At 38.0% G+C, this 22,324-nt stretch overlaps 1 protein-coding gene across 3 annotated transcripts; it reads left to right on the top strand.

Annotated features, from left to right (window-relative positions):
• Positions 1-1,190: 1,190 nt before the first annotated feature.
• LOC121386275 lies at positions 1,191-20,554 on the top strand. Of its 3 annotated transcripts, none has more exons than XM_041517121.1 (3): positions 1,191-1,717; positions 17,845-17,947; positions 19,393-20,554. In XM_041517121.1, exons 1-3 carry the CDS (start codon positions 1,535-1,537, stop codon positions 19,575-19,577), a joined length of 471 nt encoding a protein of 156 aa, XP_041373055.1. In that variant the 5' UTR covers positions 1,191-1,534; the 3' UTR covers positions 19,578-20,554. The 3 variants fall into 3 exon arrangements, 2 of the variants coding, with proteins under 2 accessions (XP_041373055.1, XP_041373056.1); XR_005959621.1 differs by lacking the exon at positions 1,191-1,717 and adding an exon at positions 4,583-4,721; XM_041517122.1 differs by lacking the exon at positions 1,191-1,717 and adding an exon at positions 7,131-7,419.
• Positions 20,555-22,324: the final 1,770 nt, after the last annotated feature.

Below are 22,324 nucleotides of genomic sequence, written 5' to 3'. Positions count from 1 at the left end.
AGACTTTGAACTACACCATTTCCGAAATAACCTTTCTTTTTCTTTGGCAAACTCTAAATAAGATTGTCCACCTGAAATCCTAAGATTTCGAAAATCTTGTTGGTACACCTCAGGCACCTTTTCATAAGCTCTTAAAATAGCAGCTTTAACTAAGTCATATGACGAAGAATCATCAACAGAAAGCGCTGCATAAGCCATTTGTGCTTTACCTTTCAAAGCAGATTGCAACAATAAACACCAATACCGTTTTGGCCATTCAGCTCCAAGAGCTATCTTTTCAAAACAATCAAAAAATTCATCAACTTGATTTTCATTAAAAATAGGAACCATCCTAATATATCTTTGCGGATCAAACTTGCTATAGTTATCCAACTCTCTACTTTTAATATCCCTATCGAGAGATCTTTGTGTTGTCTCCCATTCTCTATGTTTTTCTCTATCTTCTCTCTCCAAATTTCTTTGTTCCCTCTCATACATTAATTGTTCTCTCTGAAAGTCCAACTTAAGTTTCAACATAGCTAAACTATCTTCTTTATCAAATTCAACACTACCAATTTCCCTACCAGTATACACCTTTGAATCTAACTGAATTTTACGTTCTGCCATATTTCTTAAGAAATCTATCACCAACGATTTTATTTCAGCTTTCTTCAAACCAATGTCCAACTCTAATCCTACGTGTTCAGCAATTTCTTTCAACCGTGCTACAGTTAAATAATTTATCTCAGTTTCATCTAAACTAGATATAAAATTATCAACTACTTGTTCTACTGACCATATGTTATCCATATGAACTTGATTATGTAATTGTCAAAACGTGTGCTCAAAATAAAACTCTAACTAGTCAACTATTATCCTCTATTCTAATAATCAAAATAGATCAATTTGTAATCTCCTAATACCATCCAATGATATATATTACAAGAAAGATCCCGGACGAGCCCCCATTTGTGACCTTCCCGATCCACAATAACCACTAACTGGATTAAAAACTTTAATAGACCGCAGAAGTCACGTGTACCAAGATTGATAAATCCGAATTATCCAATCATGGTACTAAACAATTGCCATGTGTACAAGTTATCACATGCAATTAAATACAATTATTAGATATAGACTGTGTGATATTTAATATCACATTATTCAATGCAATAAACTAATTGCCCGATTAATAAATTGATTAAATAGCTAAAACATTGAGCACACACTTTCTTGACAAAATTACATAACAAGTAGCAAGTGTTTAAATGTTTTTATATAAAAAATATATGTTTAAATAAATAAAGTTTTCCCACAGAATTCTGGCATTTAAGTTATTAACTAATAGTCACCAAACGAAAATCAGTCCATCACGAAAAGTTTCAATGCACGACTGCCAAGGGCTGCTAAACAAGATGACCGGTCGCCGCTCCTTCATGCCTTGTTGACGTGGTAACTTCTGACGGTGCTGGACAGGAGATACTCTAACTTCGAGTTCTGAAGATTGTGCGTTGATTCCCAGTTTATATAGGCATCTGAAGACGTGTGCAACAGAATGCACTCCACAAGAACATCGTGCAGAACTCATAACTTACGATGTAAATTAATTCGCCGACCAATCAAATCATTCCAAAAACGAAAAGCCACCAAACAGGTGCTCCACGGATCACGGTCTGGCTATACGAACAGACAAAAACAAAATGTCAGCCACCTTGCCGAACACATGTCTGCTCTCCAGGTAAGTCATTATTTTATTATTTCAGCACGCCGTCGTTGTTTAAACACATGATAGGACATAATGAGATGTGTCCGCCACAGTTATATTTTATTCTCTCCAGCCAGCGAAACACATAGTCTTCCATATTTTTACTTGAATTTTCACCCGACGATAAAAACGTCCATATTACATAACCCAAAGCCAGATTTAACTTAAAACCAGATTATCATAACAATACTTTATACTGAAACTTTAGAAACAATGTACACAGCTGTGGAAGAACCATGTTTGTGAAAGGCACACTGACTAATATCAACACAGCATACCAAAGATAAAAGATTATCGTATACAAAAATATACTTTATACTAAAACTTTTGAAACAGTGCACACAGCTGTGGAAGAACCATGTTTATGAAAGGCACACTGACTAATATCAGCACAGCATACCAAAGATAAAAGATTCTCGTATACAAAAATATACTTTATACTAAAACTTTAGAAACAGTCCACACAGCTGTGGAAGAACCATGTTTATGAAAGGCACACTGACTAATATCAACACAACATACCAAAGATAAAAGATTCTCGTATACTTTATACTAAAACTTTAGAAACACTGTCTTATAATGCACCAAATTAGGAACTCAATGGAAAATGTATTAATTTGAAACATTTATAACAGACGCTAAAAAGAAGTAATCATAAAATGTACTGGACAATGTGTGCTACATGTAGGTATGATAAAATCCACGCTTTTGAAATTTCAAGAGTTTCCTTTTTTGAAAGCGACTCCTGACATGATATGTAAATATGCAGTAAGATTATTGACACATTGTTACCAAGACAATAAATAATAAAAATCAAAAATCCAACTTTCACACATGGAAAGAAAATCTACCCTGATCAGCTAAATAATAGATTAAGCCATCACATTCATAATGCATTGTCATGTCTACATTAGAAGGTGTTTACGTAGCTAAAATACACATTAGCCAACATACATGTATATTAGTCATTATTGAGGACAACCATGACAGGGTTGTCACCTAGATGCCCCACAATCAAAACCTCGCTCTCTATCAGGATGAAAAGAAGCAGTGACAGAGAAGGAGTTTTATTGACAACAGGTGTGGCCAGCCTATACTCCCGTTAACACCCCACAATTCATGTTAACCAGTTTTCTCTGATTTTGTTTAGGTATTTGAATATTCCCCGACCGTGTTTAAATAATTTTGTCATTCCGTATTTCTGGAAAGCATTATGTCTAAAACAATTCAAATGTGGCTAAAAGAAATTTGAACTCTTAGTCAAACTGGATAATAATAATAATAACGCTAGAGTGAGCCCAGACATAAATATAAAAGGTGTTCCATGCTCCTTAGTTTGGACAACACAAATGTCAACATTAAAAAGAGAATAAAAAAAAAATGTAGATAACTATTCAACAAAAGCTGTCTGTTATTAACTGTGTAAATGAGCACAACTAGTGTCCGTTAGACATATAGGATAATCAATGGTAATTATGAATCAGACTATAGATAAAACTAGGCCATTCCGTAAGTACAAGCTTCAAAATCTGAGCAGCCATATTGCGTTACGTCACGTGGAGGGAAATTCAAAATATGCTTGGATGTTTACGTTAACAGATAAAATAAAACATGTATTTCATTTATGGATTCATATATTACAGTAAGGTAATGTATTGAAGCTGCTATGTAAACTTGTGTAGGTTGATATACAAGGTTAATCATTACAGCGGTGACAGGCAGGTTGATAGGTGATACAAAAACACGTTGATCGAGGCTGGCAAAAGTATACTTTTAGTGCATTAATTCAGAGTTTTTCAATCAAATTGTTATCTATCAGTTTTATACATATATTCACAATCAAGATGTGTTGTTTTATAAATTAAATTAACGTTGTTTGTTTGTTTACAAACATACTCCAACACTTGTTTCAAGACGTAATGTAACGCCATTAACATGAGCAGACTTTTGTGCCGCTACCATGTCAAATTTGAGATTTGCTTTATGATTAGCCAGAGTTCGAGAGCGAATGGGTAGAATATGAACAGTATGTCCTGCTTCATTGCCCCATATATAAAAATTTGATGGAGATTTTATTTGTTAACTGCATTGAATTATGGGATGATTTTGTAACCGCTACAGACCCAGAGAAATGTGATATATCAGCCTTTCAATTCACTGATATTAGTCGTATAAAAAACACGGGTGTGTATTTCGTTAGCAGAATACTGCTGTGATGGACTCGTGAAAAACATTTATAAATGCGTGCGCTTGAACTGGTGCTGGCGTAGGATTACTGATCAAACGTTACCCATGTTGCCTGGCGATATGTCACCCCGACACAATTCGCTACCATGTCAAATTTGAGATTTGCTTTATGATTAGCCAGAGTTCGAGAACAAATGCGTAGAAGATGAACAGTATGTCCTGCTTCATTGCCCCATATATATATAGATTTGACGGAGATTGTATTTATTAAATGCATTGAATTATGGGAATGTTTTATAACTGCTACAGACCCAGAAAAATGTCATATATCTTATCCGGTCATATTTTGTATAGATTAAGTGTCAATACCTGCACATTAATTTTAGAAAAGCGTCATGGTGTTTTATACGTTCACTGATTTGTTTTATATTTTGAGATTTTAGTTATATATATATATATATATATATATATATATATATATATATATATATATATATATATATATATATCATTATTGTTTAGTCTCTCTTAACTCCATATGGAGTGACTCAGTGCTATTTTAGATTTGGGTGGGTTTTTTTAGTAATCATTTATGTTTTAACTGAGGTGAGATTTTAATAAACACTTTTTCTTTTCTGTCTTTAGACTGTTATGATCGCTCTTGTAGTCAGAGATCACAATCCCTACAGTAGTCTGTGTCATCAGAAGGCTTAAATAGTGCAGCTTTAATACAGTATTTATACATCCATGTATCTAAGGTGTGGCTATTGAACTATGGAGACACAACCAAGTAAGCATTGTAAGATGGATAATTATTGCAAATACACAAAGTAGCTAAAAAGTGGGGGGTACGCAATTGAACGTGTGCGTGCGAGTGTGTGTGTGTACGTATGTGCGAGCGTGTGTGTTCATGAATGTGTGCCTGTGTGTGTGTGTGTGTGTGTGTGTGTGTGTGTGTGCTCATCTCCATAACCGTTACTTCTCAGAGGTACGTACGTTTATAGAATTATCAAAAATGCATTTTGCGGAATAACAACCTCCAAGATGACCGGACACACTCGGATGTACGAAAATCGATGATCTAAACAATAAAATCTTATTAATGTATGATGCATTTAACTAAAAGAGAAAAATTACACTGTGTTGTTTAAAAACTAGGGTATGTCACTACAGGGTGTATACCACCAAATCAAACCCCATAGACAATAGTAACAATAGTAACATAAGTGGATAAACTACTTACCTGCAGAGTATCAATCGATATATACACCACAGATATAAATACTACCGACCGTCACCCTTAAAGTAAATCAGAAATAACTGGGGGTCAGGCTGCTCATTTCAGAAATAACGGGTGGCGTCTATGACTAACCTAGTTCCGCACAAAACATATCATGATATGTTTTACTAGAAACCCGTAAAGGTTTCAAGGACAGTGGTACTTGGTATATTGACACTAGTAACAGTTCAACTAAAATTACAGGAATTTACAGGCCAAATGAACCAACATATTATCGTAACACACACTGTCACCTTTATCACCAATGGCAGAACCCATGACTATGAACTGCTCCATCAAAAGTTAAGTGACCTCGATATTTGAGCCATCATGATGTTAATTTAGTTTAGTACTACCTTTAGAAGTCATTTATCAAACGTGTCCTGTTGTAACAGGATATTTGAGCCAGCATGATGTTAATTTAGTTTAGTTCTACCTTTAGAAGTCATTTAGCAAACGTGTCCTGTTGTAACAGGATATTTGAGCCAGCATGATGTTAATTTAGTTTAGTACTACCTTTAGAAGTCATTTAGCAAACGTGTCCTGTTGTAACAGGATATTTGAGCCAGCATGATGTTAATTTAGTTTAGTTCTACCTTTAGAAGTCATTTAGCAAACGTGTCCTGTTGTAACAGGATATTTGAGCCAGCATGATGTTAATTTAGTTTAGTACTACCTTTAGAAGTCATTTATCAAACGTGTCCTGTTGTAACAGGATATTTGAGCCAGCATGATGTTAATTTAGTTTAGTACTACCTTTAGAAGTCATTTAGCAAACGTGTCCTGTTGTAACAGGATATTTGAGCCAGCATGATGTTAATTTAGTTTAGTACTACCTTTAGAAGTCATTTATCAAACGTGTCCTGGTGTAACAGGATATTTGCCCATCTCTGAACATCAAGCAGTATAAAGACACAGTTATTTGTTCACCGATTCAGAGATGAATTTGTGAAAATGATGAGTAAATGCTTGGCTCAGTATTTGTTCAAAAGGCAAGGTAGTAGTAATAGTTTATTTACGTTAAGCCGTGCGGATCGTAAGTATACAAGTATATACAATATTATAAAACATATCTAAACAATCATCAGCATAAACATAAACACGTGGATGTGTATTTAGATGATGGACAATTATACATGTTGCGTCTTAAATGTAACACGGAATACGGCTAATTTTAGTATGCTCATATACCACTAAGGTTTGGAGCATGTCCATCCCGGTCTCTGAATAGCCAGGGGCATGGCTCGGGACAGAACATTTACCGTGCAATTTTGAACTTACAGCCGAAATGAAATATGGGGACCTTTAATTATTTAAAAGCGCATTCCTGAAAATTTAATAAAGAAAATAATTAATTAAAAGTTTGGCGCAAATTATGACCGGGCTATCAAAAAATAAAACTATTTAAATTTACTGTGAGAAAGAGGAGGTTAGGTGGAAAAGAGGTTCGACCCACGTACCAGGAAGTTTTTATTGGCTGGGAGAGTTTAGGGGCATCCCTCCTATTGGAAATACCCCCCCCCCCCCCCCCCAATCCAGGCGCAGTGACCTCCATTCTCGATGCCCCTCAAAATAGAGGTTATAGTCCAACGTTGGTGCCGCAGGGATAGCAGCACTTTTAATGTTAATCCATCGCTGGTAGAGCTGTATAGAGGAGGTTGTTTAGAAAGGAACGTTTAGCGTCTGGTGAGTCGTCAAGAGTGAAACGTATCCAGGTGATCCCAAAAGAGAAGAGGCGCGTCTCTGTCAACCTAGAGAACAATAGCAATACGTCATTCATCGAACGCTGACACGACTTTAATATATAAAAATCGAACGGTGAGCGGGGAGTATATTATTGCCAGATAGCATTACCCCCCCCCCCCTCCTCCGCCCCCCAAACACTAAAACACATTCACGCAACACCCACACCAACAGAAAACGAAAAACATTAAAATCAAATTTAAGATATAATATATAGTAATAAAAAGGACTTAATATATATTATTCAAAATATATATGTATATACAATTATTAAAAGTGATTTAAAAACCGGTCAACAATTTATTATGAAATTTAATTGCCACTCCTATGAACCTACCAGGCGCGACGGTGCATAATAAAAGGGTGGAAAGGCTGTCAAGCAATAACTCGAAGCTAGACAAAATGACCGACCTGTCTAGACAGGTTCGGCAGGCGCGTTAAAAAGGAGATGAATAATACCAGTAAGGTAGGTTTTTGTTGTTTATTTGGGACATCCTTACAAAAAAAACAAAAAAAAAACAAAAAAACACACACCGACAGCCTCAACGCCATAAAAGCTATAGAATAAATACAAGCTGCAAACGTAATTACCTCGTAGTAAACGATCGCAATACGTTGCAGTTTTTAATAAACAATACTAAATTATTATATTCGATTGGTACACAAAAGCGATTAACAACCTGTATATTACCTTCTCATGTGTTTTTGATGGGTTTAATAAATTAACAGGATTAAATTTAATATTATTATTAATAAAATATTTTTTCCAATTTCAGTCGAATTTGATTATGTTCAGTGCATTCAAATAAAGAATGATTTACGTCTTCCAATTTGTGACACACTAAACAGTTGGGTGTATTTGATTTTTTGATAATAAATTTAATATTATATAAAGCTGCTGATACACCCACATATTAAACGAGCTATAATTTTAGTAGCTGTAACATTAAAAGAAAATGACCCAGGTGTGATCGCCTTCGGTTTTATATTTGCATGCCACACTCTGGTCTTGTGGTCCCATTCGGTTTGCCACAAGTTACCAACGTGTGTCACGGCTATTGAATTAATTTAATTAAAATTATAATTAACAGTAATCCCAATATTGGTATTGCTTTTTTTTAGCATTTACATCGGTCTGCTCATTGCCGCTGATACCAAAATGTGCCGGGACCCACTCAGAAATGACTCTCACCTTTGTTAACTAATTTATTATAAAATGTATCCAAATTAAAAAAAAAAATAATTCGGGTCTGACAGTATTGGAGCCCTCAATTCCTTGCAAAGCACTGAGACTATCAGAGAAAATGACATATCTGTCGGGGCTATTTTTAGAAGTCTTACACCTACCCACTGAGTCGTTAAAATTAGCTCTGGGTAGAAGCCGACACCGAGTTGTGAAGCCTGTACCAACCAGCCGACTGAATACAGTACCGATTCGAGCTTGGTTGTTAATACATAAAAAGAAGTTACCGGAGCGTGGACTTACCACTCATTGAAATGACAAACATGTATTTCTAGAAGTTAGACAGCGTTACTTCTGTGCTCAGTAATATACTCTGTCAAAAACGAAACGCATAGGTGATAGGGAAAGAAGAAGAGTGTTTGATTTTACAAAATATGTTGCTGAATGACCATGTTTGTTAATGTTCCTGGAATGGGACAGCATGCCCAAATGCACCCTAAAACAAATTTAACGCACTTTGTGGCACGTTGTGCGACAATTGCAGGAGACTCGGGGAAAATAGTGGGGTAGTGATGGGTATTTAAAGCTGCAATGCTCGCAATGATGCTTCGTTTCCGTTTCGACGTAGATAAGTTACAAGATGCCAAGACTAAGCCTGCTGAATCGAAAGATTGCAATAGGCCGCCTCCAGTTAGGTGAATCGCAGTCAGCTGTCTCACGCCTCATGGACGTCCATCAGAGCACCATTTCACGTCTCTGGGACACGTACCAGCAGTTTCAATCAGCTGAAGACCAGCCCAGAAGTGGAAGACCTCGAATGTCAACTGCAGCATAATATCGCTACACCAGGGTTATGCACTAGCGTCACCGAAATGCCACAGCTCGTAGCTCACTGACAGCGCTTGCTTTGTGTACACCATAGACAATACGTAGCTCAGTGACAGCGCTTGCTTTGTCTACACCAGAGACAATACGTAGCTCAGTAACAGAGCTTGTTTTCTGTACACCAGAGACAATACGTAGCTCACTGACCACCCTTGCTTTGTCTACACCAGAGACAATACGTAGCTCAGTGGCAGCGCTTGCTTTGTCTACACCAGAGACAATACGTAGCTCAGTGACAGCTCTTGCTTTGTCTACACCAGAGACAATACGTAGCTCCTTGACCACACTTCCTTTGTCTACACCAGAGACAATACGTAGCTCAGTGACAGCGTAGCTCAGTGACTACGCTTGCTTTGTCTACACCAGAGACAATACGTAGCTCAGTGGCAGCGCTTGGTTTGTCTACACCAGAGACAATACGTAGTTGAGTGACAGCGTAGCTCTGTGACAGTGCTTGCTTTGTGTACACCAGACAATACGTAGCTCAGTGACAGCTCTTGCTTTGTCTACACCAGAGACAATACGTAGCTCAGTGACAGCGCTTGCTTTGTCTACACCAGAGACAATATGTAGCTCAGTGACAGCGTTTGTTTTGTCTACACCAGAGACAATACGTAGCTCAATGACAGCGCTTGCTTTGTGTACACCAGAGACAATACCTAGCTCAGTGGCCACGCTTGCTTTGTCTACACCAGAGACAATACGTAGCTCAGTGTCAGCGCTTGCTTTGTCTACAGCAGAGACAATACGTAGCTCAGTGACAGCGATTGCTATGTGTACACCAGAGACAATACGTAGCTCAGTAACAGAGCTTGTTTTCTGTACACCAGAGACAATACGTAGCTCACTGACCACCCTTGCTTTGTCTACACCAGAGACAATACGTAGCTCAGTGGCAGCGCTTGCTTTGTCTACACCAGAGACAATACGTAGCTCAGTGACAGCTCTTGCTTTGTCTACACCAGAGACAATACGTAGCTCCTTGACCACACTTCCTTTGTCTACACCAGAGACAATATGTAGCTCAGTGACAGCGTAGCTCAGTGACTACGCTTGCTTTGTCTACACCAGAGACAATACGTAGCTCAGTGGCAGCGCTTGGTTTGTCTACACCAGAGACAATACGTAGTTGAGTGACAGCGTAGCTCTGTGACAGTGCTTGCTTTGTGTACACCAGACAATACGTAGCTCAGTGACAGCTCTTGCTTTGTCTACACCAGAGACAATACGTAGCTCAGTGACAGCGCTTGCTTTGTCTACACCAGAGACAATATGTAGCTCAGTGACAGCGTTTGTTTTGTCTACACCAGAGACAATACGTAGCTCAATGACAGCGCTTGCTTTGTGTACACCAGAGACAATACCTAGCTCAGTGGCCACGCTTGCTTTGTCTACACCAGAGACAATACGTAGCTCAGTGTCAGCGCTTGCTTTGTCTACAGCAGAGACAATACGTAGCTCAGTGACAGCGATTGCTATGTGTACACCAGAGACAATACGTAGCTCAGTGACCACGCTTCCTTTGTCTACACCAGAGACAATACGTAGCTCAGTGGCAGCGCTTGCTTTATCTACACCAGAGACAATACGTAGCTCAGTGACAGCTCTTGCTTTGTCTACACCAGAGACAATACGTAGCTCCTTGAACACGCTTGCTTTGTCTACACCAGAGACAATACGTAGCTCAGTGACAGCTCTTGCTTTGTCTACACCAGAGACAATACGTAGCTCCTTGAACACGCTTGCTTTGTCTACACCAGAGACAATACGTAGCTCAGTGACAGCGCTTGGTTTGTCTACACCAGAGACAATACGTAGTTGAGTGACAGCGTAGCTCAGTGACAGCGCTTGCTTTGTGTACACCAGACAATACGTAGCTCAGTCACAGCTCTTGCTTTATCTACATCAGAGACAATACGTAGCTCAGTGACAGCGCTTGCTTTGTCTACACCAGAGACAATACGTAGCTCAGTGACAGCGCTTGCTTTGTGTACACCAGAGACAATACTTAGCTCAGTGACAGCGTTTGCTTTGTCTACACCAGATACAATACGTAGCTCAGTGACAGCGATTGCTTTGTCTACACCAGAGACAATACGTAGCTCAGTGACAGTGCTTGCTTTGTCTACAGCTGAGACAATACGTAGCTCAGTGACAGCGCTTGCTTTGTCTACAGCTGAGACAATACGTAGCTCAGTGACAGCGCTTGCTTTGTCTACACCAGAGACAATACGTAGCTCAGTGACAGCGCTTGCTTTGTGTACACCAGAGACAATACTTAGCTCAGTGACAGCGTTTGCTTTGTCTACACCAGATACAATACGTAGCTCAGTGACAGCGATTGCTTTGTCTACACCAGAGACGATACGTAGCTGAGTGACAGCGATTGCTTTGTCTACACCAGAGACGATACGTAGCTGAGTGACAGTGCTTGCTTTGTCTACACCAGAGAATACGTAGCTCAGTGACAGCGCTTGCTTTGTCTACACCAGAGAGAATACGTAGCTCAGTGACGGCGCTTGCTTTGTCTACACCAGAGACCATACGTAGCTCAGTGACAGCGCTTCCTTTGTCTACACTAGAGACAATACATACCTCAGTGACAGCGCTTGCTTTGTCTACACTCGAGACAATACGTAGCTCAGTTACAGCGCTTGCTTTGTCTACACCAGAGACAATACGTAGATCAGTGACAGCGCTCTCTTTGTGTACGCTCGAAACAATACGTAGCTCAGTGACAGTGCTTGCTTTGTCTACACCAGAGACAATACTTAGCTCAGTGACAGTGCTTGCTTTGTTTACATCAGAGACAATACATTGCTGAGTGACAACGCTTGCTTTGTCTACACCAGACAATACGTAGATCAGTGACAGCGCTAACTTTGTCTACACCAGAGACAATACTTTGCTCAGTGAAAGCGCTTCCTTTGTTTACACCAGAGACAATACATTGCTCAGTGACAGCGCTAACTTTGTCTACACCAGAGACAATACTTAGCTCAGTGACAGCGCTTGCTTTGTCTACACCAGTGATAGCGCTTGCTTGGCATACCATTTGCCGTTTGGTGTCTCCGGACCACCAACACATACTCACACTTTAACAGATGAAAAACTGGTAATTTTAGAGTTAATAAAAACACAAACAAACAAACAAACAAAACAAAAAACATGATTATTCCAGCTAAATGGGAGCAGCCATTTTGTTTCGTTTTTGTGACTTCTGGTGGTATAGCTTGGGGCGAAGAGACGTCAGTTCCGTCTATCCACTCTATGCACAGTATAAACAAACGCTTTAATTTACGATAAGGCGCTTCGCTTTCATCAACCCGACTTGTAAAACAACATAAATGACTTGATAGTATAATAAACTATTTAACTAAATATATTTCAATTTGCATCAACAGAACCAAATGAAGTTATAGTATATATATTTTTTTTAAATCCAAAGAAAAAGTGCATATTATTAGGCCTATTGGTAGGGTACGAGCAAAAACGACCACTCACGATACTTTCTTTTCTTTGTGACGACGTAATTTGTAAGTTTTGTGATTTTAGATGGAAAAGTCTACTTAATCAAGGGTTTTACAGAATTACGTACAGTAATAAAGCAGGACAGCTGATAATGTCCATTACGATTTGAGGGGTATCCGTGCGGTTATCACACAATACCCTGTGATCTTATTAAAATAGGCACGCATTTTTGGTGTGTCTAAATACAATGTCTGGGGACCGCACTGGACAATATTTCGAAATCTGAGGGAACTGGAAGTCTGTTCACTTGATTTTTACCTAGGTAACCAATTGTTCGGTTACGTGAATTATATTTACGTAACCCGTGGGTTACCTGATTAGTTACCTCAAACTTATGTTGAAATTATATTTTAAATACATAGTTTTTAGCTCAAACATAAAGTAAAACAAAATACAAAAGAAAACATTTTACAAAAAACTTTCTTTAATGCTTGCTAATGTTAACCATATTGTAAAAGAACTGAATATCATCCCCAGTACTGAAACAAAATAAAGGGGCATAGCCAGAAATGCTTTTAGCATTACGCGGGGGGATTCGGGGGCGTCCAGGACGCCTGTAGATGCATGCTGAGCCTTTTCTGGGGCCTTTTTTTTCTATCTTTTTTTCGAGTCAATTTTAAAAGGATATTTTATAGAACAATTACAAACAGCCTCGACGTATTCCCGTACTGTGCGTATTGGGCGCTACCGCGTTGAAATAGATAAATAATCATTTGGAGGGATTCCTTCTTCTTTTTTTTCGTTTTGCGGTGGCTACGCCACTTTCATTTTATCGACGGTACTTCTATACTGCAGTTACGTTCCAAATGTGTTTTTTTTTTTTTTTTTTTATTTTATTATGCGATGTTAGTATTTTTCAATGTTTGTGACACTTTTGGATTCCTGTTTACGTTAAAACTGTTTTTAACATATGTAAAATTATAGCCAATCCAATATTATGTCTACATATATTCCTTTAGAAATAAAATAGCAGCAGATAAGTTAGCCATCCCAAGCAGTCCGAGCACATTTCTTTAAAATTTTTAAAAAGTTTAGACTGGTCGCAAGTTACAACTGTTGCAATATAACGTTGTTTACTGGTTTGCTGCGCATCAAGAATTAAAAAATCAGTCTAAAACATTTGTCGGATTACTAGGAGTATGTCTGCATGAATAAACTTCCTGTAATCGTGAAGTTTGCAAGTTTTAATTTCTGAACGTTTACAGGTCATGGCGTAACCAATTTGCGGTTCGCGTAAATTTTATTTTGCGTAACCGACACGCGAACAGAACGGCGGTTCGCGTGAAATATTGTGCCCTGGGACTGTCTAAATATGCAGCTGCCAATCAGGAACCACAGGTGCAGGCCACGGAAAGAAAATACCAATTAACCCAGAAACACTCCGAATATTATTTCAGTACATGGGATAACTTATGCACACAACGTAATATAGTTATTTCAACACTTTGATAATGGTGGTTTATTTCGTATTGAAAAATAATATATAATTGTTGCTGGCTTACTGTGATGGCTATTATTACAGCACATTGCGATGCATCCACAAAAATCAGGTATGTTTTGTTTCTTCAGTTCAAAGACTAATTCCTGACGTGACACGTTAGGTATTACGTAACCACCAGCTCGCCAGAGGCAGGGGTCGAATTTTATGCTATTCCGCAAATAGTAAATTTCGAAACGGAATAGTAAAACAATTCTTCCAATATACCGTCATGAAAGTGAAAATAAAGCACGGGATACCGAAGCTACATTTTTCTGCAGAACAAATCCTCGCGCTACTAAGACCTTTCTCATGTTTGGAGTGAGTTTGTTTGTAATTCCAGCTAGTACGCAGTAATGCATAGACTGGTATATAAACAATTGTTCGTTACGCAATGCTGTACAGGGCGACGTAGCACAGTCAAGAAAACTAGTGGTACGTTAATAATTGAAGGGATAGTAATTTTTAGATGGAATAGTGTGGGGTTTTTTAATTCACTGTTCCTTTGGGATAGTGGTAAACAAAATTAATTTTAACCCCTGCAGAGGGCGTATTCACTGGGATGGTACAAAATGGCTGCGCCCGTTATATATAATAGCCGTCACATTTAACCGTTTTATTAATTAACTATACGATTATACTTGTTGATATTAAGCAATAATGTGCATTATATATCGTTGACTATGCATACCACACAAAATGCCTTAATTGTACCTTCCTCTAACAAGAGTTGTTTCCGTTTAGAGTCAGCACAATTTTCTCGAGAAATTTAGGAAGACCGATCGCGTCTTGAGAATGTTTTTAACGTTAGTCTTGTGCATGTCGTCTAGACAGTTGAGAATGGAAGGGAAAACTAGAGTTAACAAGAGTTATTTCCCTTTATAGTCGGCTCAACTTTCTCGAGAGATTTAAGAAGACCCTCCTTTAAGCAAACCTTGTTTTCCTCTCGCTGCCTAAATGATGCATCTTAATAACAGTATTTTCGACAACAAATACTAAAATGTGCCGAGGTGTCGTTAAACACACATTCCTTTCTTTTATTTTCTGTCCGTTATAAAACTACCAGCATGTAGACGAGTTGCCTTACTATTATAACATAATATGTAGGTGTCCTAATTACCCTACATAATGAGTACCCATGTGGTACTATCGACACATCTTTAAGTTAGTCACCAAGATATCTTAGGGAGTAATGTGCGTGGGCACTGGGTATTCTTACTATTATAACATAATATCTAGGTGTCCTAATTACCCTGCATAATACGTACCCATGTGGTACTATCGACACATCTTTAAGTTAGTCACCAAGATATCTTAGGGAGTAATGTGCGTGGGCACTGGGTATTCTTACTATTATAACATAATATGTAGGTGTCCTAATTACCCTACATAATGAGTACCCATGTGGTACTATCGACACATCTTTAAGTTAGTCACCAAGATATCTTAGGGAGTAATGTGCGTGGGCCCTGGGTATTCTTACTATTATAACATGGTATGTAGGTGTCCTAATTACCCTACATAATGAGTACCCATGTGGTACTATCGACACATCTTTAAGTTAGTCACCAAGATATCTTAGGAAGTAATGTGCGTGGGTACTGGGTATTCTTACTATTATAACATAATATGTAGGTGTCCTATTACCCTACATAATGAGTACCCATGTGGTACTATCGACACATCTTTAAGTTAGTCACCAAGATATCTTAGGGAGTAATGTGCGTGGGTACTGGGTATTCTTACTATTATAACATAATATGTAGGTGTCCTAATTACCCTGTATAATGAGTACCCATGTGGTACTATCAACACATCTTTAAGTTAGTCACCAAGATATCTTAGGAAGTAATGTGCGTGGGTACTGGGTATTCTTACTATTATAACATAATATGTAGGTGTCCTAATTATCCTGCATAATACGTACCCATGTGGTACTATCGACACATCCTTAAGTTAGTCACCAAGATATCTTAGGGAGTAATGTGCGTGGGCACTGGGTATTCTTACTATTATAACATAATATGTAGGTGTCCTAATTACCCTGTATAATGAGTACCCATGTGGTACTATCGACACATCTTTAAGTTAGTCACCAAGATATCTTAGGGAGTAATGTGCGTGGGCACTGGGTATTCTTACTATTATAACATAATATCTAGGTGTCCTAATTACCCTGCATAATACGTACCCATGTGGTACTATCGACACATCTTTAAGTTAGTCACCAAGATATCTTAGGGAGTAATGTGCGTGGGCACTGGGTATTCTTACTATTATAACATGGTATGTAGGTGTCCTAATTACCCTACATAATGAGTACCCATGTGGTACTATCGACACATCTTTAAGTTAGTCACCAAGATATCTTAGGGAGTAATGTGCGTGGGCACTGGGTATTCTTACTATTATAACATAATATGTAGGTGTCCTAATTACCCTACATAATGAGTACCCATGTGGTACTATCGACACATCTTTAAGTTAGTCACCAAGATATCTTAGGGAGTAATGTGCGTGGGCCCTGGGTATTCTTACTATTATAACATGGTATGTAGGTGTCCTAATTACCCTACATAATGAGTACCCATGTGGTACTATCGACACATCTTTAAGTTAGTCACCAAGATATCTTAGGGAGTAATGTGCGTGGGCACTGGGTATTCTTACTAACCTACCATAACTCTTTTCTCAAAGATCAAGGTATACTTACTTTACGACTGGTGAATTTATAACTTTAGATATGATACTGTATGAAGGATAATAATTCAACAGGTTAATTCAACACTACAATAAAACATCAGCAGACAGGGTACGAACTGTCCTCTGTCTCCGCGTCAAACATAAACACCGTGGTAACCCAGCACCCAGGCGCCTCTTTTGTTTCTATCTTTGTTGTTCTATTTATCGACGTTATTGGCCCGCGGTTAATGCAGTACTATACCATATAACTTCCGGCTAGATGAACGTTCGAGGTGCCCCCAACTTTTGATGGAGCAATTAACAGAAGTCCTGTGATTGGTGATATATGTGAGTGTGTTGGTTGTAAAAAAAAACACAACCCAAAACAGTTTCATCTGGGCAAACAATGTATGCACTTTTATTTTTTTTGGTATCACTGTCTCAAGAAGCCTGTGAAATAAAGTATTAAACTTTTGTGCGAAACAAGGGGTGTTGTAAAATCATCTGGTTATACCGAAAATGAACAATAAAAGGTACCATTTTCTTCAGCTAATACTTTGACGTATGGATTGTAGTACTGATATTTATGGGTCATAGTTTGGTTCATATATTGCATATATTGCATATAGGATATGAGATTTTATTTGGTATAGCACAACCTTAATATCTGCTAGATATGTGGGTAAAGCTAATGTAAGGTGTTGGACAAAATGTCAACGGTGTAAAATGCCAATGGTCAATATGTCAACGGATAAAATGTCAATGGAAAAAAATGTCAACAGTCAAAATGTCAACTATTAAAGTGGTACCCAATAAAGAAAGAAAGAAATGTTTTATTTAACGACATGTGCACAGCATGTGCACAACAAGTGGTCAAAGGTCGTGGTATGTGTTTTCCTGTTTGTGTGAAAGTACATCTATTTCTTGTCCCAGCTAGTGCACCATGACTGGTATATCAAAGGCCGTGGCATGTTTTATCGTGTATGTGGGATGGTACATATAAAGGATTGATTGCTACTAATTGAAACACATTGCGGGTTTATTCTCTAAGACTATATGTCAGAATGACAAAATGTTTTACATCCAATAGCCGATGATTAAATAATCAATGTGCTACAAACGTCTTCTTGCAGCCTGCCTGCAGTGGAGAGAACCGGAAACGACGATCAGCAGAAATCTCTGATGAAAGACTGAGAAGGACGATCCTCATCCTGGACCCAGAATTCAAATCGACAAGTGAGCAGTAACAGTAGCTTGATTTCCATTTAGAATGTTCCTCTAGAAATCAGGCCCCGTGCATTTAGAGGCTAGACCTAAGACTAATAGAATATGATACTCTAACGTTTGTGTAACACTATACAAACCGTATGCGTCATTTTATCGGAGCGACAAAACCGTAATGTATTCTCAAAATCATATCTCTGTATAATGCAGATTACAAAAGGTGTAAGGCGTCCGTGATCCACCATCAGGTGTTCGTCCTTAGGAGGAACGCCACTCCCTTAGGAGATACGTGACACGGTGTTGCATACGTCCTGCACCAACCGTATGAGGACTGCTTCCCCCAAGACTAGCTTAGAAAACCTAAACTTACACAGGATAGAGCTCAGTGGAATATATACAGATTTGAGTATAGACTCTTAACTGATTTTAAGCACGGGTCCATATGCTAGTTCGACAAGTAAATTCATATATATAGATCTTCAAACAGGCGAGTATTAATGGAATATATACAGATTTAAACAGTTTTATAAGCACGGGTCCATATGCTAGTTCGACAAGTGAGTTCATATATATAGATCTTCAAACAGGCGAGTATTAATCTAGTTTGTGTTTTTCTCTACAAATAGATTATCTTGAGATCAATATATTTTATCTTGTCCCTCTAAAGGTAGTATTAAGCCAAATAACTTCCGGCTGGGTCAAAGTTCGAGGTGCACCGAACTTTTGATAGAAAAGTGAACACCACAAGTCCTGTGATAAATGCGAGTGTGTTGGTTGTAAAAAAAATAGTTTCATCTTGGCGAAAAATGTATGCAATTTTATTTCATCTGGTACCACTGTGTCACGTAGCCTTGTGTTTGAACCATGTGTGGGGTGCCTGTAAAAAAGTACAACATTTTGTGCGGATCTAGGGTAGCCATAAACGCTACCCGTTATCTCAGAAATGAGCAGCTTGACCCCCAATTTTTCTGATTCACTTTAAGAGTGAGGGGTTGTAGTATTTATATTCGTGGCGTTTGTGTCGATTGATACTCATTTGGCAATAAGTGAGTAGCTTAAGATTAATATATTTTATAATATCCATCCACAAATATGTTAGTTGGTTGATATTATTTTTTAGAACAACTTTAAGAATATATAGATGATTCGTCACGAGTATTTTAAATATCAAAGGAGTTAGAAAATCACAGTACTAAAATGGCCGCTATCGGTAATACGGCGCCATCACGATTAGCACAAATCAGTTTGACGTCACGCACTTTAACTAAATCTTTTAAAAGGTTACGCTCAGGTATACAGGTCATGTTGCTTTCTAAACAAAAGACCCATTCACAGCAACACATTACCTATATTTGCATACCATTATTAACTGGGATAGTACACTGAATTATGACATGGCTTTATGGCATGGATATCATGGGTAAGTTATAGTTCAAAACACTTTTACTGTTTTACAGGAACGTCTGACTCTTCGAAGAACAAAACCGTTTCTGTGAATGACGTCACAACCCCGATTGTGGCTTCCGTTGCCATAGTGATCATCATGCTGCTTGTCATCTGCATTGTGGTTTTGTTGGTTGTCAAGAAGAGAAGGTCCAACCAGAAGTCTCAAGACAAGGGCGTGAATAATCACGCCATTTAATCAGCTTCTCCGGTTAAATAAAAAACACGTCTGATTTTATTTAATTTTTTGTAGCAGACAAATGATGGAACAATGCTAGCTTCACCACTGTGACTTGGAATTTAGACGACTTTATTAAATATTTCGTTGAATTTATTCATTCAGTCATTATGTTCTTTCAAAATCTTGTAAGTCAAATATATCTAAGTTTAAAGAAGAAAAACAAAAGACGAAACATTTCACTGACATTCTAAACAATTCACGAGTCAGAATCAAGTGATTAATTTTGAAAACATGATACCAGAACATTTACAGACGACTGCGGCTGTTGATTCTCGTGTTTATGTTAATATAGAGCACATTGATTTATTGGATGTCAAACATTTGGCCATTGAGATGCAGTCATAAAGAGGAAACCCTGTACATTATTCCATTTGTAACAAGGCATATTTTATATGCACGATCCCACATACAGGATAGCACATTCCTTTGATATACTAGTCGTGGTGTACTGGGCAGAACGAGAAATGGCCTAATAGGCCCACCGACAGAGACCACTATCTAGTACCTCGTCTATAGGAGGACAGCCATTTCAACCCGCTTGCACGAACAGAAAGAGGACTACCACTCTCAGACTAGTTTACTGAATCACCATTGGATTAAATTTTGATAAATTACGCAAGCCATTAAGTCCGTTTTCCACGAACACTGTAGGATAATACATACGCATGTATGGTTCACACGCGATGTTTGAATAAACAACTGGTACAGCAGTCGACAAATGAAGGCTTGTAATCGTGGATGTTTCCTTCTCATCTTTCTCACCAACTGCACGAGACAGATAACATCACCTACATCATGGCCCCATGAACCTGCTAGGTATTTTATTTCGGTTTCCTGAACATTTTGACTTACGGGGTTTTCAAAAAACAGTAATATGTTTTAGTCCAGAATTATAAACCCTGCTTTTAAACTGAATCGTAATAAACAGATGAGCAATACAACTTTCAGAATTTGTTATTCTGTTCACTCTGAACTTAAAGTTTGTTTTGTTTAACAACACCACTAGAACACGCTTGCACGAACATTCGGTGATTTTAGAGAGGAAACACGCTACATTTTAGAATTGTTTGCATTAGTAGCAAGAGATCTTTCATATGCACCATCCTATAGACAGTATATCACATACCACGGCCTTTTATATACCAGTCGTGGTGGACTGGCTGGAACGAGAAATAGCCCAATGGGCCCACTGACGGAGGTCGATCCCAAACCGACCTCGCATCAAGCGAGCGCTGTACCACTGGACTAGGTCCCGCCCCCTCTTGTGTGTTGTTTCGTTCACTGTTATCTATGAGGTACTACATTACTTTCAGAATGTGTGTTGTTTCGTTCACTGTTATCTATGAGGTACTACGTTACTTTCAGAATGTGTGTTGTTTCGTTCACTGTTATCTATGAGGTACTACATTACTTTCAGAATGTGTGTTATTTAATTCACTGTTATCTATGAGGTACTACATTACTTTCAGAATGTGTGTTGTTTCGTTCACTGTTATCTATGAGGTACTACATTACTTTCAGAATGTGTGTTGTTTCGTTCACTGTTATCTATGAGGTACTACATTACTTTCAGAATGTGTGTTGTTTAATTCACTGTTATCTATGAGGTACTACGTTACTTTCAGAATGTGTGTTGTTTCGTTCACTGTTATCTATGAGGTACTACATTACTTTCAGAATGTGTGTTGTTTAATTCACTGTTATCTATGAGGTACTACATTACTTTCAGAATGTGTGTTGTTTCGTTCACTGTTATCTATGAGGTACTACATTACTTTCAGAATGTGTGTTGTTTCGTTCACTGTTATCTATGAGGTACTACATTACTTTCAGAATGTGTGTTGTTTCGTTCACTGTTATCTATGAGGTACTACATTACTTTCAGAATGTGTGTTGTTTCGTTCACTGTTATCTATGAGGTACTACATTACTTTCAGAATGTGTGTTGTTTCGTTCACTGTTATCTATGAGGTACTACATTACTTTCAGAATGTGTGTTGTTTCGTTCACTGTTATCTATGAGGTACTACATTACTTTCAGAATGTGTGTTGTTTCGTTCACTGTTATCTATGAGGTACTACATTACTTTCAGAATGTGTGTTGTTTCGTTCACTGTTATCTATGAGGTACTACATTACTTTCAGAATGTGTGTTGTTTCGTTCACTGTTATCTATGAGGTACTACATTACTTTCAGAATGTGTGTTGTTTCGTTCACTGTTATCTATGAGGTACTACATTACTTTCAGAATGTGTGTTGTTTCGTTCTACTGTGTATCTATGAGGTACTACATTACTTTCAGAATGTGTGTTGTTTCGTTCACTGTTATCTATGAGGTACTACATTACTTTCAGAATGTGTGTTGTTTCGTTCACTCGTTCACTGTTATCTATGAGGTACTACATTACTTTCAGAATGTGTGTTGTTTCGTTCACTGTTATCTATGAGGTACTACATTACTTTCAGAATGTGTGTTGTTTCGTTCACTGTTATCTATGAGGTACTACATTACTTTCAGAATGTGTGTTGTTTCGTTCACTGTTATCTATGAGGTACTACGTTACTTTCAGAATGTGTGTTGTTTCGTTCACTGTTATCTATGAGGTACTAGAATGTGTGTTGTTTCGTTCACTGTTGATCTATGAGGTCTATGAGGTACTACATTACTTTCAGAATGTGTGTTGTTTCGTTCACTGTTATCTAT

Source organism: Gigantopelta aegis, chromosome 12 (assembly GCF_016097555.1).
Source record: "Gigantopelta aegis isolate Gae_Host chromosome 12, Gae_host_genome, whole genome shotgun sequence".
NCBI classification, from domain to species: Eukaryota; Metazoa; Mollusca; class Gastropoda; order Neomphalida; family Peltospiridae; genus Gigantopelta; species Gigantopelta aegis.
The sequence above is the reverse complement of the archived record's forward strand: the minus strand, read 5'-3'. Positions and strand labels throughout refer to the sequence as shown.

What these genes read in the sequence shown, in the direction of transcription:
- LOC121386275 (XM_041517121.1), top strand. Translation starts at nt 1,535, where the DNA reads ATGCACTCCACAAGAACATCGTGCAGAACTCATAACTTACGATGTAAA. An exon ending in AACACATGTCTGCTCTCCAG is followed by an intron (nt 1,718 to 17,844) that starts GTAAGTCATTAT and finishes GTCTTCTTGCAG; the next exon opens with CCTGCCTGCAGTGGAGAGAA. An exon ending in CCCAGAATTCAAATCGACAA is followed by an intron (nt 17,948 to 19,392) that starts GTGAGCAGTAAC and finishes ACTGTTTTACAG; the next exon opens with GAACGTCTGACTCTTCGAAG.